Source organism: Dipodomys spectabilis, unplaced genomic scaffold (genome assembly GCF_019054845.1).
Source record: "Dipodomys spectabilis isolate Male_0828 unplaced genomic scaffold, ASM1905484v1 ptg000001l, whole genome shotgun sequence".
Classification (NCBI taxonomy): Eukaryota; Metazoa; Chordata; class Mammalia; order Rodentia; family Heteromyidae; genus Dipodomys; species Dipodomys spectabilis.
The window spans coordinates 4,318,069-4,333,254 of record NW_024870678.1 but is presented as its reverse complement, the minus strand read 5'-3'; the positions used below and the strand labels follow the sequence as shown (position 1 = coordinate 4,333,254).

Here is a 15,186-nt window from a genome sequence, read left to right as displayed (position 1 = left end):
CACAGCACCACTTCCAGCCTTTTCTGAGTAGTTTCTTGGAGATAAGAATTTAATGGACTTTCCTGCCCAGACTGGATTCAAGTCATAAACCTCATATCTCAGCCTCCTGAGTAATTAGAAGCCACCAGCACCCAACTAGAAGAATCTTTTTTTTTTTTCCCAACTAGAAGAATCTTATGCAGATCTGTAGACTTTTCCTAAAAATTCCAGCCCATTTGGTCTCTAGAATCCCAGTTCCAAGTCAGGGAGCCGAATCTTCTTGACAGTTTAGCCTAGAAATCTCTGTAGGCAATAAGAAAAAGGACTCAAAGGTCTTGCCTCAGGATAATTTAAATATCAAATCATGCCTGTAATCCTAGCTGCTCAGGAGGCTGAGATCTGAAGATCATGTTCGAAGTCAGCCAAAGGAAAGTCTGAGACTTTTTTTGGGGGGGGGGGGTTCAGTCGTGGGGCCTGAACTCTGGGCCTGGGTGCTGTCCCTCAGGTCTTCAGCTCAAGGCTAGCACTTTACCACTTAAGCCACAGCGCCACTTCCAGCTTTTTTATTTGTTCTGCTTATGTGATGCTGAGGAATCGAACCCAGGGCCTCATTCATGCAAGGCAAGCGCTCTACCACTGAGCCACCTTCCCAGCCCGACTTTTATCTCCAATAAACAACTCAGGCTGGGCACCAGAGGCTCACGCTTGTAATCCTAGCTACTCAGGAGGCTGAGATCCGAGGATCCCAGTTCAAAGCCAGCCTGGGCAGGAAAGTCCATGAGATTCTTCACTAAACCACCAGAAAACCGGAAGTGGCACTGTGGCTCAAGTGGTAGAGTGCTGGCCTTGAGCTGAAGAACTGAGGGACAGCATTCAAGCCCCACGACTGACAAAAAAAAAAACTGGAAGTGGCACTGTGGCTCAAATGTTAGACCACTAGCCTTAAGCAAAAAAAAGCTCAGAGAAAGATCCCAGGCCTAGAAATTCAAGCCCCAGGATTGGAGGAAAAAAAAATACAAACTTCCTAAAATGCCTATGCCCTAGTTCCTAGAACGTATGAATATGTTAACTTACATGGTGAATCAATTATCCTAAATTTTCCAGGTGGGCCTCAACCCAACATCTACCTCTTAGTAGGTAGCTGTGATAACCCCCACCAAAATCAAGGTATCTGAGTTACTGACAGTTACTTCTATTGCCTAGCCTCAGTCCCTCCTGCTATAGGAGACTTACTTTCCCCCCTGGGCCCCTTTCCCTTGGAAAAGGATATTTATGGCAACAAAAATGTGAAATCAGAAACATCCTGCTAAAAGCACACATGTCTCCCTCTCTCAAGCTTCCCAGGCTGTCAGCTTTGTAGTTTGCCACAAACGTTGCTGACAACCTTGAGCCTTAACAGCTGTACTGACTTGCCGTTATTAGTAAGGAGCTTATAATAAAAATCATTTCTGTAAAGAAAATTTCAGTGCACCCCCAACCATGGGAATGAGTTTCTCATGTTTTGAGATTTAAAATATACTACCCCTTCCCAAGGTTGTTTTGCCTTCAGTAAGCCAAAGATGTTTTAACTTTTTGTAATAATGTCAATAGCATTGATAATACCAATCATGCTGACTAAATAAAATTTGTTTTGCCTATGCTCTTATGACTCAAGGCTATGTTTTGCTTCTGTAACCTTGCTTGCTTGTATTGGTAAACATCACCTACGTAAAACCTCTTCCTATAAAACGCCCCCATGGGAAGCAAACGGGCTGTTCTCCAGCTCTGTAAGCTGAGGACAGATGCCAAGTGGCTAACAAAAGGCTTCCAGCCAGTTTGACAGAGTGCTGGTGACTCCTTTTGCCCATTGGTCCTGGGAAGCTGGAATATTACAGTAGACATAATTATACTAAAGATGTGTTACTTAGGAAGATGAGAACTGAGGGTAAGAGTCCAAAGCCAGCCTAAGCAGACACAGGTCCTAGAGATTCTTATTTCCAACTAACAAGCAAAAAGCCACAACTGGAAGATTAGAATAAGTGGTAGAGCCTTGAGCTCAAGCCCTAGTACCATTCCCCCCACCCCACCCCCCAAAAAAGAAAAAGGAAACAACAGAAGCAGAGGTCAGAGTGACAGATATTTGAAGATGTATATTGATGGCTTCTGAATATGGAGAAAGGAGCCATTAGCCAGGATTTGAGGACCTGCCTGGACAACTTGGGAAAGACAAGGGAAGGGATTCTTTTCTAAATCCTCAGAAATCTTGTCATAGCAATAGAAAATGAGCTATGACAAGCCAAAGAAACTATCTCCTCTAAGACCACAAAGATACCTTCCAGAGATGTTTCCAAGAAGCAACATGGCACTTAATAGAATTCTAAGATCCCTAGGGTGTTTTTTTTCCTTTCTTTTTGTATTTTTTGCCAGTACTGGGCCTTGAACTCTGGGCCTGGGTCCTATCCCTGCACTCCTTTTGCTTAAGGCCAGCACTCTACTACTTGAGCTACATCACCACTTCACTTCCAGCTTTTTCTGTGATTAATTGGAGATAAGAGTCTCATGGACTTTCCTATTTGGGCTGGCTTTGAACTGTGATCCTCATACTCAGCCTACTGAATAGCTACAATTAAAGGCATGAGCCATTAGCACTGGGCTTTTTGTTCTTTAGAGACAGTCTTACTATGTCACCTAGGCTAGACTGGAACTTTTTGGCAGTACTAGCGTTGTGGATCCAGTGCTCTAAGCACTCTCACTTAAGCTTCAACTCCAGCCATTTTTGCTTTAGGTTTTCAGATAGATACTCCAGCTTTTTGCCAAAGAGGCCTAGAACCAAAATCCCACATAGCTGTGATTACAAATGTGTACTGCCATGCCCTGGTTCCAAAACCTATGTATTTGGTGTTTTTTTTCAATATATTTTTATTGTGAAAATACTGTACAGAGGGGTTACAATTACATGGGTAAGATGAGCACATTTCTTATCAAGCATTGTAGCCTCTGCTTTGTTTCCCCTTCCCGTCCCTTCGTATTCTCCCCCTCTCCTCTCCCACCAAAGTTGTAAAGTTCGTTTTTTCGACATAAGGACTTGTAATGACTTGTACATCTCATTGTTGTAATGGGTCCTCCTGTATCCCTGTTTTTAAATTTAAAACCTATGTATTTGAATGGACATTAACACTAAGTCTTCATATGATCACATAATTTATCAAAAAGGGGTGTTAGTTTGGTTGCTTTTATTTTTGGTGGTTGTTAGATGATGCTGGGGATGAAACCCAGAGCCTCACACATATTATAGTTTATCATTAAACTATATCTGCACCTGCCACTCTAACCATTTTTATGGAGTACTCAAAGATAAAGTTAAGTTCATTTTAATAAAAGAAAAAGGCTTGCCGGGTGCCAGTGGCTCACATCTGTAATCCTAGCTACTCCGGAGGCTGAGATCTGAGTATCACAGTTCAAAGCCAGCCTGGGCAAGAAAGTCTGTGGGACTCTCATCTCCAATAAACCACTCAGAAAACCGGAAGTGGTGCTGTGGTTTAAGTGGTAGAGCGCTCACCTTGAGCTGAAAAGCTGAGGGACACGGTCCAGGCCCAGAGTTCAAGCCCACAACTGACAAAAAAACAACAGAACAAAAAAAGAAAAAGGCTCTTATTAACCCCTCACCAAAGCCCAAGGCAGTTAAAGTATAACAGTATCAGAATCCAATCTTCCATCTTGTTACTCATAGCTTCCATGTTTGTTTTTTCTTATTACTATACAGGTTATATACAGAGAGGCTAGTTTCATAAATCAAGTAATTAGTACATTTCTTCCTGAACAATGTCATCCCTTCCTTCACTCTCTCCCAGTTTTTCCCTCCCATTCCACCCACAAGCTGAAGTTTTCAGCATAGTGTCTAGTGAATAGCACTGCTTTGTTTACCCTTTTTCCCTCCATTTCCGTGTCATCATCCCCTTATCCTCCCAAAGACAGATAAACAAGACAAAAAGAAAACAGAAACACAAAGAAATAAACCCTATTGCTTTTTTTGGTGCAGATCAGGGGCTTGAACTCAGGTCTTGGGCGTTGTCCCTGAAGTTTTCTGCTCACGGCTAGCACTCTACCAGTTGAGCCAAACTGCACTACTGGCTGTATATGTGTGTGTGTGTGTGCCTGATAAGAGCTCGTGGATTTTCCTGTCTGGGCTGGCTTTGAACTACGATTCTCAGATCTCAGCCTTCTGAGTAGCTAGGATTGCAGGTGTGAGTCACCAGCATCCAGTCACAGCTTCTATTTCCAAAGTAATTTTAAAAGCACTTGGGTGACTGATGCAAAAGGATTTTGAAGGGGGAAAACAATGGAGGGGCTAACAATGTTCAAGAGGAAGTGTACTCATTACCTCACTCATATAACTGTAACCCTCTGTATAGTATCTTTACAGTAAAAAAAAAAAAAAAAAGGATTTTGACTTCATGGCCCCATTGAGCTACACAGAAAAACTCTTTTGTCATTCACAACTGAATGAAACAACAAACAAGCAAGGTACTCATCAGAAGAAAAACAAAAAGAAACCAGGTGCTGGTGGCTCACACCTATAATCCTAGCTACTCAGAAGGCTGAGATCTGAGGATTCAGTTCAAAATCAGCCCAGGCAGGAAAGTCTGTGAGACTCATCTACAATAAACTACTCAGAACAAGCTGAAAGTGATGCTGTGGTTCAAGTGGTAGAGCACTAGCCTTAAGCACAAAGAGGCTCAAGGACAGTGCCCAAGCTGATTTCAAATCCCAGGACTGGTGAGGAAAAAAAAAAAAATGCTGACTTCGGCAGCACATATACTAAAAACTGGAATGGTACAGAGAAGATTAGCATGGCTCCTGTGTAAGGATGTCATGCAAATATATGAAGCATTCCATATTTAAAAGAAAAAGGAAGTATTAGCAAAAAAAAAAAAAAAAAAGAAAAAGTCATTAAGCCAGGCACCAGTGGCTCACACCTGTAATCTTAGCTACTCAGGAGACTGAGACTGAGGATCACGGTTCAAAGCCAGCCTGGGCAGGAAAGTCCATGAGACTCTTATTTCCAATAAACCACTCAGAAAACTGGAAGCGGAGCCCTAGCCTTGAGCTGAAGAGCTGAGGGACAGCGCCTAGGCCCAGAGTTCAAGCCCACAACCGACCAAAAAGAAAATTTTTTAAATAAGTCATTAAATCATGTTTTTAAAAATGTATTTCTGGTCCTCAGTGTCTTGAATATTAAGTTGTGCTATCACTTGAAAGTATTCATATGGCCAAAACTATAATAAACAGTGAACCAACTGAAAGCTACACGGCCAATTATTTTAAGTAAAAACTTTTTTTTAAGTTATTATGAGAAACATTTTTATCGAGGAGTGATTTCTAAGGCATCATCTTGAGTTTCCATAAAAATAGAACCTTCCATCTCAGAAGGAGTGCCAGCAAGAAGGCCAGGATCCAGGTGCATCTGTTTTTCCTGTTCATAGATCAAATTTGAACTGTCTTTTATTTGAATATCTTGCTCTTCCAAATCCAAAGGTTTTTCAGGGGCTGGAACTATAACTTCATCTTCATTTTCATGTACAAAACTACAGATCATGTTGGGTCTATAGGAGGAGTCGTTTTCCTTCATTTGCAGCCATTCTACTCCACCTAATTTGTGCATAGCGAATTGGAGTACAAACCAAGAAAAACAGTATGAAAAAGAAATTTTAATTAAGTACATTTAAAATTTTTCATTCTATGTTTCAAAATAAAACAAAGCAACTGTGACTAGATAAAACAATCATGTAATTGCTGTTTTTCTTGAAGATCTTAGGATGACTTTACAGTTATGTATCTTCAAAATCACTAGAAGAAATTAGCTTCAATTATGGTTCTATGACTTTCCCAGATATTAATCTCCATTCATTATGACAAATATTGTGAGCTTTCACTGTCATCTTATGACTTTTTTGTCATTAGATGTCATTTGTCACTTCCATACAATTCCCTAATTTCCTTTTTTTTTCCCGCCAGTCCTGTGACTTGAACTTAGGGCCTGGGCACTTTTGCTGAGCTTCTTTTGCTCAAGGCCAGCACTCTACCACTTGAGCCACAGTGCCACTTCCAGCTTTCTCTGTGTGATACTGAGGAATCAACCCAGGGCTCCATGCATGCTAGGCAAGCAAGCACTCTACTACTAAGCCATATATTCCCAGCCCATCATCTAGTTAGTTTTCCTAATAAAATAGATGATACATGGGCTGGGAAGGTGGCTCAGTGGTGGAGCGCTTGCCTTGCATGCCTGAGGCCCTGGGTTCGATTCCTCAGTACCACATAAGCAAAAAGAAAAAACCCGGAAGTGGCACTGTGGCTCAAGTGGTAGAGCGCTAGCCTTGAGCTGAAGAGCTGAGGGACAACATCCAGGCCCAGAGTTCAGGCCCCACGACTGGACCCCCCAAAAAAAAAAAAAAAAGATGATACTCCTCTATCACCTTCCAAGGAAGAATTCTTTCCTTTTCATTTTTTTTTTTTGGTGGGGGGGAACCTAAGGAAGGAGGTTGGGGTAAGGTGAGTAGGAAGGACCTAGGGATTGAACCCAGGGCCTTGAGCATGCTAAGCACAAAGTTACCTACCCAGTCCCAATGTGATTTCACTTAAGAGTACAAGCTGTGAGGTGAGAGTCACAGCTCCAGTCTAGTTTGTTCTGCCGGCAGACTGTCATGCTTGGTAGCCAGCTTTAAGAGGTCCCCAGTGATCTTAAGTTCCTGGTATTCATGCCCCTGTGTACCCCCTTCCTACGATGAATACCATACTACAAAAATGAAAGTGTGTGAATTCTTTTTAAGGTTTAAAAATGACTTAATTTAGTATACCACAGTTAAACTCAGGAGAAACAGAAACGTTTCCTGTTCCCCATGCAGGAAATGGTAAAGACTCTCAAAGCATGAATTGTATTTTTTGAGTATAAGCATGTGTATGTGTGTATGAGAGAGAGTGTACTGGGACCTGAATGCAAGGCCTGGATGCCATTCCTTAGCTTTTTTCTCTCAAGGCTGGCACTCTACCACTGAGTGACCACTCAACTTCCAGCTTTTTGGTGATTAATTGGAGATCAGTCTCATAGACTTTGCTGCCTGGGTGGACATTGTGATCCTTAGATCTCAGCCTCCTACGTAGCTACGATTACAGGCATAAGCCACCAGTGCCCAGCTTTTGCTTTTGTTTTATGACCAGAAGTGGTACTGTGGCTCAAGCAGTAGAGAACTCGCCTTGAGCTGAAGAGTGCAGGGATAGTGCCCAAGCCCAGAGTTCAAGCCCCATGACCGACAAAAAAATTTTAAAAATATAAAATAAACTTCTTCTCCTGCCTGAATAGCATGTGGTATTCTCTTCATCGGCTACCTAATGAAATCTACTTATTTAATATACCTTACACAAACTAGATTACTTTTCAAGAATTAAGTATACAAACCTATATTTTCTTCTCCTTCCTTCTTTTCTGTCAGAAGAGTTCTTGTCATGCTAAGCTTCTTCATTGTATGGCATTTATATTTTAGTAGTGTTTTATCATTGCCTTCTGCATCCACTAGGACATAAAGTGAACTCAAATTATTATGCTGTTTTGACTCCTCTAAATAACATAATGATGTTAAGCCCCAATAATTCTACTTTAAGGAGTTAGACTAAACTATCTCACATCAAGATAGAATAGGAAGCTCAAAGTACAATTCTTCTTCCTGCTTTTAAGCAGAGAATATTATCACTGAAGGCATGACTGGACCCCAAAACTACAAATATCTCCAAAACAAACTCTAGCAATGAATGAGATTAAAGCCATATGCCTGATAGTCTCAAGTCTTTTTTTTTTGGGTCCGGTCCTGGGGGCTGAACTCAGGGCCTGGGCACTGTCCCTCAGCTCTTCAACTCAAGGCTAGCGCTCTGCTACTTAAGCCACAGCGCCACTTCCGGCTTTTTTTTTTCTTTTTGCTTATATGGTGCTGAGGAATCGAACCCAGGGCCTCAGGCATGCAAGGCACGTGCTCTACCACTGAGCCACCTTCCCAGCCCAGTCTTGAACTGGAAAAGTAGGTCATGAATTTGGGCTTCCAGGTAAGGGTATGACTCAAAATGAAGGATGAAATGCATGAAGCAAGAGGCTAGAGTAGGGACATTCTCAATTACAAAAGGTTAAAGGCAAAAAAAAACCCTGCTTCTGGTAAACAGTTATCTAGAGTTTGCAGCTTTAGTAAACTGTGTGCCTACAGTAGAGGATGAAGCTCTGAGCCAAAGATGTGAAGCACTAAAAATTTCTACACATAGCTATGATGATGCCAAACTTATGGACAGCAACATAATATGTGTTAATGTGCACAATATGAAACTGCTGATACTAAGCCAAACTGGCAGTTTCACATAGTTAAAGAATATATTCATTGACCCTTTTCTTCTTGGTGTCCAGAACTTATGCCTAGGGCTTCACACATGCTAGGTATACCTCTACCACTCAGCTATAAACTCAAACCTTATCATTTTGCCATGTCAGGAATAAAACCCAGAGCTTCACGTTAGATAGTTACTCTCACACTGAACTTACCTCCAGCCCATCAATATATTTCATAAGGTAAATTTAAATTTAAAATATATGCAAGGAGATAATAAAACAGAACCTATAATGACATTTTTGTGAAGTAAAAAATATAATAAAGACATAAATCAGAGGTGATAGTGCAAACTAATTTCAACACTCAGGAGGCTCACACTGAAGGACTTATGAGCTTGAGGCTAGGCTACATTCCATAATACAACCATGTCTCAAACACATACTTTTCAATCCCTTTCTTGGATAGGAGTGTATGTAAGGGTATATGTAGTAGAATACTTGCCTACCAAGCCCAAGGTCACACACACACACACACACACAATCCAAAAAAAAAAGTGGTTCTAAAGCTGTATCGCCTAGGTTCAAAAACTAGTTCTACCATTTCTTGTAGGACCATAGGAATATTATTTATTTCCTAGTACTTTAGTTTCTTCAACTATAAAATAATTTCATATAAGTTCTAAATAATAATGGAGGACTCAGAAGGAGGGCTGTAAGTTTACAGACAACCTTGGCCACATTTTTTAAGATCTTGTCTAAAAGAAAAAAAAAAAGAAAGAAAAGCCAGGCGTCAGTGGCTCATGCCTGTAATCCTAGCTACTCAGGAGGCTGAGATCTGAGGATCATGGTTCAAAGCCAGCTCAGGCAGAAAAGTCTGTGAGACTCTTATCTCCAATAAATAACCAGAAAACTGGAAATGGTGCTCTGGCTCAAGTGGTATAGTGCTAGCTTTGTGCTGCCAAGTTCAAGCCCCACAACTGACCAAAAAAGAAAAAAAAAAAAAAAAAAAATATATATATATATATATATATATATGAAGTAATTCATAGTAAAAATAAAGGTTGAGCTAACATAGAAATTACTTACCATGTTCAACATTTTCTTCAAATATAACACAGGTCCCAAGAGTATCTATAGAAAAATTTGTAATAGTTGAAAAATAACAGCTACTTTCTCTGAAGGACAAATTAAAAAAATAAGTAAAATTTAAAAAATATAAAATGAGCCAGGCACTAGTGGCTCACACCTGTAATCCCAGCTACTCAGAAAGCTGTCTGAGGATCACAATTTGAAGCCACCCTGACAGGAAAATTGGTGAGGCTTTTTTTTTTTCCCCCAGTCCAAGGGCCTGAACTCAGGGCCTGGGCACTGCTCCTGAGCTGTTTGCTCAAGGCTAGCATTCCACCACTTGAGCCACAGAGCCACTTCTGGCTTTTTCTGTTTATGTGGTACTGAAGAATTGAACCCAGGTAGAGTGCTAGGCAAGCACTCTACCACTAAGCCACATTCCCAGCCCCTGGTGAGGCTTTTATATCCAATTAACCACCAGAAAACTGGAAGTGGACTCAAAGTGGTAGAACAGTAGCCTTAAGCACAAAAGCTCAGGGACAGTACCCAGGCGCTGAGTTCAAGCCCCATTACACAAAAAAGTTTTTCTTACCAGTGGGTCCAGTTTTGTAATCCTGCAATCCTATCTACCCAGGAGGTTGAGATTTGAGGATCACAGTTCAAAGCCAGCACACGCAGAAAACTCTGTGAGACACTGATCTCCAATTAACCACCAAAAATCCAGAAGTGGAGATGTGGCTCAAGTGGCTCAAGCAAAATAGCTCAGGAACAGCACCCAGGCCCTGAGTTTGAGCCCCAGGACCACCCTCCACCCACCTACCCTAAAAAGGGAGTTTTATCTACCTACCTTCATATTCCCCAGCAAAGACATAGCTGTCCACTTGCAGAATGGGCCTCTCAGTGTCAATTCCCTACCACGGAATAAAGGGTCATTAGATTAAACAAACAAAACAAAATCATAGCCTGGGCACCAGTGGCTCCTACCTATAATCCTAGCTACTCAGAGGCTAAGATCTGAGAACCATGGTTTGAAGCCAGCCTTGGCAGGAAAAGTCCACAATACACATCGCTGATTAAATACCCAAAATAAGACAGACATGGAATCATGGCTCAAGTGGTAGAATGCTAATCTCCAGGAAAAAAAAGGTCAAGGCTAGGACTTAGGCCCTGAGTTCAAGCTCCAGGACCCACATGATTGTATGTGCACGTGCACTCCCACAAAATCATTATAGGGCTAGGGGCATGGCTCAAGGAACAAAGTGCTGGCTCAAGGTCTTGAATCCAATCCCTAGTCACACACACACACACACACACATCATTGTCACTAAGCAATAGCCAGCCTCAAAAGACCACACACACACACACACACACACACACACACCACTGTCACTAAGCAATAGCCACACACACACACACACACACACACACACACACACACACACACACACACACACACACACACACACACACACACACACACACACACACACACACACACACCACTGTCACTAAGCAATAGCCAGCCTCAAAAGACAGATACCAATCAAGTGAGGTGAGGGTGGTTAACTTCCCACAATGGGAACTGAGTTTGCCCACTTGAGCAGGAGCAGTCAACTCCTAGAAGCTCCTCCAGGTGGAGACCAGAGGTAACAAGTTCTCTAGTACTCTGTAGAGCCTGAAGTGAGAAAATGAAGTTACAGACCAGACCAAGGTCCCTTATTCAGTCACATAGATGCCCTCCTTTGTTTACTTCTTTTTTTCCTTTTGTGCTGGCCTGGGGGCTTGAACTCTTTTAATAGTTAATTGGGAGAAGAGAGCCTCACAGGATTTCATGATCAAGGTGTGGCTTCAAACCTTGTTCCTCACATCTCAGCCTCCTGGCGTAGCTAGGATTACAGGCACAGCCACAGCTACCTGGCTATTTCCCTTTTCTTTTTTTCTTTTTTTTTTTTTTGGGGGGGGGTCCGGTCATGGGGCCTGAACTCAGCCTGGGCGCTGTCCCTCAGCTCTTCAGCTCAAGGCTAGCACTCTACCACTTGAGCCACAGCGCCACTTCCAGCTTTTTCTTTTTGCTTATGTGGTGCTGAGGAATCGAACCCAGGGCCTCAGGCATGCAAGGCAAGCGCTCTACCACTGACCCACCTTCCCAGCCCCTTCCCTTTTCTTTTTTATTTTTATTTATTTATTTTTTGCTGGTTCAGTGGCCTGAACTCAGGGCCTGGGTGCTGTCCCTCAGCTCTTCAGCTCCAGGCTAGCACTCTACCACTTGAGCCACTTCTGGCTTTTTCTGCTTATATGGTGCTGAGGAATCGAATCCAGGGCCTCATGCAAGGCAAGCACTCTACCACTGAGCTTCCTTCCCAGCCCCTCTTTTTTATTTGTTTTCTATTTTTTTTTATTGTGAAAATACCGTACAGAGTGGTTACAATTACATGGGCAAGATAATGAGTACATTTCTTATCAAGCATTGTAGCCTCCTCCTTTGTTTCCCCTCCCCCTCGCCCCCCCCACCAAAGTTGCAAAGTTCGTTTTTTTTCTTTTTTTTTTTTTTTTTGCTTATATGGTGCTGAGGAATCGAACCCAGGACCTCATGCATGCAAGGCAAGCACTCTACCACTGAGCCACCTTCCCAGCCCCTAAAGTTCGTTTTTTCGACAGAACGACTTGTACATCTAATTGTTGCAATGGGTCCAACGACAGGACCCAAAAAACAAAAACAAAAAAAAGAAAATGGACGTTAAAGTCTCTCTGAACCCCTTTACCTGCTCTTCCCAAGAAGTTCTGAAATTAATTCTCTGTCCTGAGCCACTAATCAATTGCTTGCATTTAGGGGAAAGGTAACCTTCTTCTGTTGGGACTCCTGGGGCCTGTTTTTTTTTTTTTGGGGGGGGGGAGGGGTCCGGTCGTGGGGCCTGAACTCGGCCTGGGCGCTGTCCCTCAGCTCTTCAGCTCAAGGCTAGTGCTCTACCACTTGAGCCACAGCGCCATTTCCGGCTTTTTTTTTTTTTTTTGCTTATGTGGTGCTGAGGAATGGAACCCAGGGCCTCAGGCATGCAAGGCAAGCGCTCTACCACTGAGCCACCTTCCCAGCCCAGCCTGTTTTTTCCCCCCTAAAACTTGTCTGATAGCTCTATACCAAAATATTACCTCCATTGCCTTCAACTTTCTTTTTTTTTTATTTTATTTTTTGGGTCCGGTCGTGGGGCCTGAACTCTGGGCCTGAGTGCTGTCCCTCAGCTCTTCAGCTCAAGGCTAGCGCTCTACCACTAGAGCCACAGCGCCACTTCCGGCTTTTTTTCTTTTTACGTATGTGGTGCTGGGGAGTTGAACCCAGGGCCTCATGCATGCAAGGCAAGAGCTCTACCACTGAGCCACCTTCCCAGCCCTGCCTTCAAACTTTCTCTCTAGCCACACATACTCAGAAGTAGACATTTTTCTACTTCCTTAATCTCCCCCTCTCCCCCCACCCCGTGCTTCGGCGATCCTTAAAGAAGTCACTGCTTTTCAGTAGAGAAAACTGTTCTCAGCAAGAGCTAGAGTGTACCCATGGTGGTGCAATTCATACACAATGAAACGAATGGAAAAATGAATGACAGCGGTTATTCACTTTAGGAAGGGGGCGTGGGACAGGGTAGAGCTATAGAGGCAAAGTGGTTGGTTCCCTGAATTCATGTGTGGAACCCTCAGGACTAAAGTATGCTAATAACACGTTCACTGCTTTGTAAAGTGGATGTGCTCCCAGACAAGCATGTCACCATTCATGTTCTAACTTAAAAAAAAATCCCCACCAACTCCCCAGTTCTAGAAGACTCACCAAAATCTTGCATTTCTTTTCGCATTTTGAGAGAAAGTCTGAATCAATAATTCCTGTTAATTCCACCAACACATACTGCTCCTGGTGGAAGAAAGGAGGATTAACCTGCCGCCTGCGCTGCCAGCACCGAAGACACGAGCGGGAAAAGCCAAAACCCGCTGCGTTACCCGCCCAGCCCCAGCCCCACTCGGGGAAACCGCGTCCAGGTTCAGCCGCAGGAAGCCGGCGGTGCGACCCACGCCTCCTCCCCCGACGCCTCCATCCTCACCGCGGCGGGCCCCGGAGACTGAGCGCGGACGGCCCCGCGCGCGGGCCACAGCCGTGCAGGCCCATGCTCCACTCCCTCCGCCCCCCGCACGCACCACCCCGCCGCGACCCCTGCGCGGGCTCCACGCGATGCTACCTCCTCCTCTACGTCGTCGTCGTCGTCCTCTTCCTCCTCCTCCTCTTCGTCCTCCTCCTCCGCCTCCTCTTCTCCGATCTCCCAGCACAGATCCTCGTCCGCCGCCGCCGCCGCCATGGCCCCGCGCGTCCTCCGAGCCGCCGTCACTGGCCACGCCCATAAGAAGACGCCCTCTGGAGTAAGGGCAGCGGCGCCTGTGCCAGAATTCAAGATGGCGACCTCCTGCGGGCACAGCACGCTGAGGCCCAGAGCATCCCCGCCCACCTGGGCATGTCCACTTGTTCCTTGAAGAGCTGTTTATGAAAACAGGAGCAGGGGACCCTGAAACCTCGGGACCGCGGGGCTCCCATCCTAGCTGGGAGGAGAGGACTAGAGAGGCAGAGGGAAGAAAGCAAGAAACCATAAAGTGCATGCCAGGAACTGGAAAGCGAGAGCTTGAGCTAATCCCTTGTATACAATTCTTGGAAAGAAAGTCTTAATGAGGTTGGGAGTTAATCCTCAATCCCCTGGAGCCAAGTTAAAATGGACTGCTCCATAAAATGTACCACCCTAGGAGCTTTAAAAATATAAAAAGTGGATCAGACGCTGGTGGCTCATACCTACAATCCCTGAGGCTGAGATCTGAAAGTTGCAGTGCAAAGCCACCTCTGGCCAGAAAGTCTTTGAGATTCTTATCTCCACTTAATCAGCAAAAATCCAGAAGTGAAACTGCAGCTCAAGTGGCAGCCTTGGACAAAAACAAAACAAAAGCCGGGTGCTGGTGGCTCACGCCTGTAATCCTAGCTACTCAGGAGGCTGAGATCTGAGGATCGCGGTTCAAAGCCAGCCCGGGCAAGAAAGACCGTGAGACTCCTATCTCCAATTGAAAGACCCCCGGCGGCGTGGGGTGTCCTTCAATCTGAAGAGACCCTTCCCCAAGGAACAACGAGACCACTTGTGCGGATGCAAACAGCAAGAGGTTTATTCGGGCAAGCCCTCGGCTCCCAGGTGCACTCAACCTCGAGATCCACAAGGTTCGGGTTGAGTGTCTGAGAACCGGTTACACGGGTACCCGGGGCGACAAAGTCTATCGGGAGACTTGCGCGCCGAGTGCTTGAAAGCACCCTCTTTTTATGGACAGCAGAAGCGAGGTTACAGAAGCGAGATGCGTGGTTACAGGGGGATGATTGGTTAATTTCAAATTACGTTCAGGGTGGGGATTGGTCAGGTTAAGCTAGCCAGATGGGGTAGGTGGGGTTGGGGGAAGGCTGACGTGTCGGTACTTGCCCGGACAAGTCTGTGCGGGTCGTTATGCACCGAAACTGTTCGTTCCCTGATTTTGACAAGTGATTTACTACATCCTGCCTCACCCTAGCATTAAGGCTGAGTTTTACGGGAAGGAATGTGGTGGTCGGCTATTTTACCGGAATGCCTGGTTTTAAGGCATGTACTAGGGTCATGCTAGGGTCTGCCGGCGGTGACTCAGAGGCTCGAGGTTTCGTTTCCTGGTTAGCGGCCTGCACTTATCTCCAGGGAGGGGAAGGGTTAGTGTTAGCGCAAGCAAGTTTACAGAAGCAAAACCAGCAGTTAGCAATTGTACAA

General features: G+C 44.4%; 1 protein-coding gene and 1 non-coding gene across 2 annotated transcripts; one reads left to right on the top strand and one right to left on the bottom strand.

Moving 5' to 3' along the window:
- Positions 1–4,753: 4,753 nt before the first annotated feature.
- LOC122103453 lies at positions 4,754–4,860 on the top strand. Its single transcript, XR_006146759.1, has one exon. It is a non-coding gene; the product is annotated as a U6 spliceosomal RNA (small nuclear RNA).
- A 289-nt stretch (positions 4,861–5,149) lies between these two features.
- Gtf3c6 (general transcription factor IIIC subunit 6) lies at positions 5,150–15,044 on the bottom strand. Its single transcript, XM_042693859.1, has 8 exons — positions 15,009–15,044; positions 13,694–13,869; positions 13,606–13,645; positions 13,203–13,283; positions 10,236–10,299; positions 9,407–9,451; positions 7,412–7,525; positions 5,150–5,607 (listed from the first exon to the last, which is right to left on the bottom strand). Exons 1-8 carry the CDS (start codon positions 15,042–15,044, stop codon positions 5,321–5,323), a joined length of 843 nt encoding a protein of 280 aa, XP_042549793.1. The 3' UTR covers positions 5,150–5,320.
- Between the last annotated feature and the right edge of the window lie 142 nt (positions 15,045–15,186).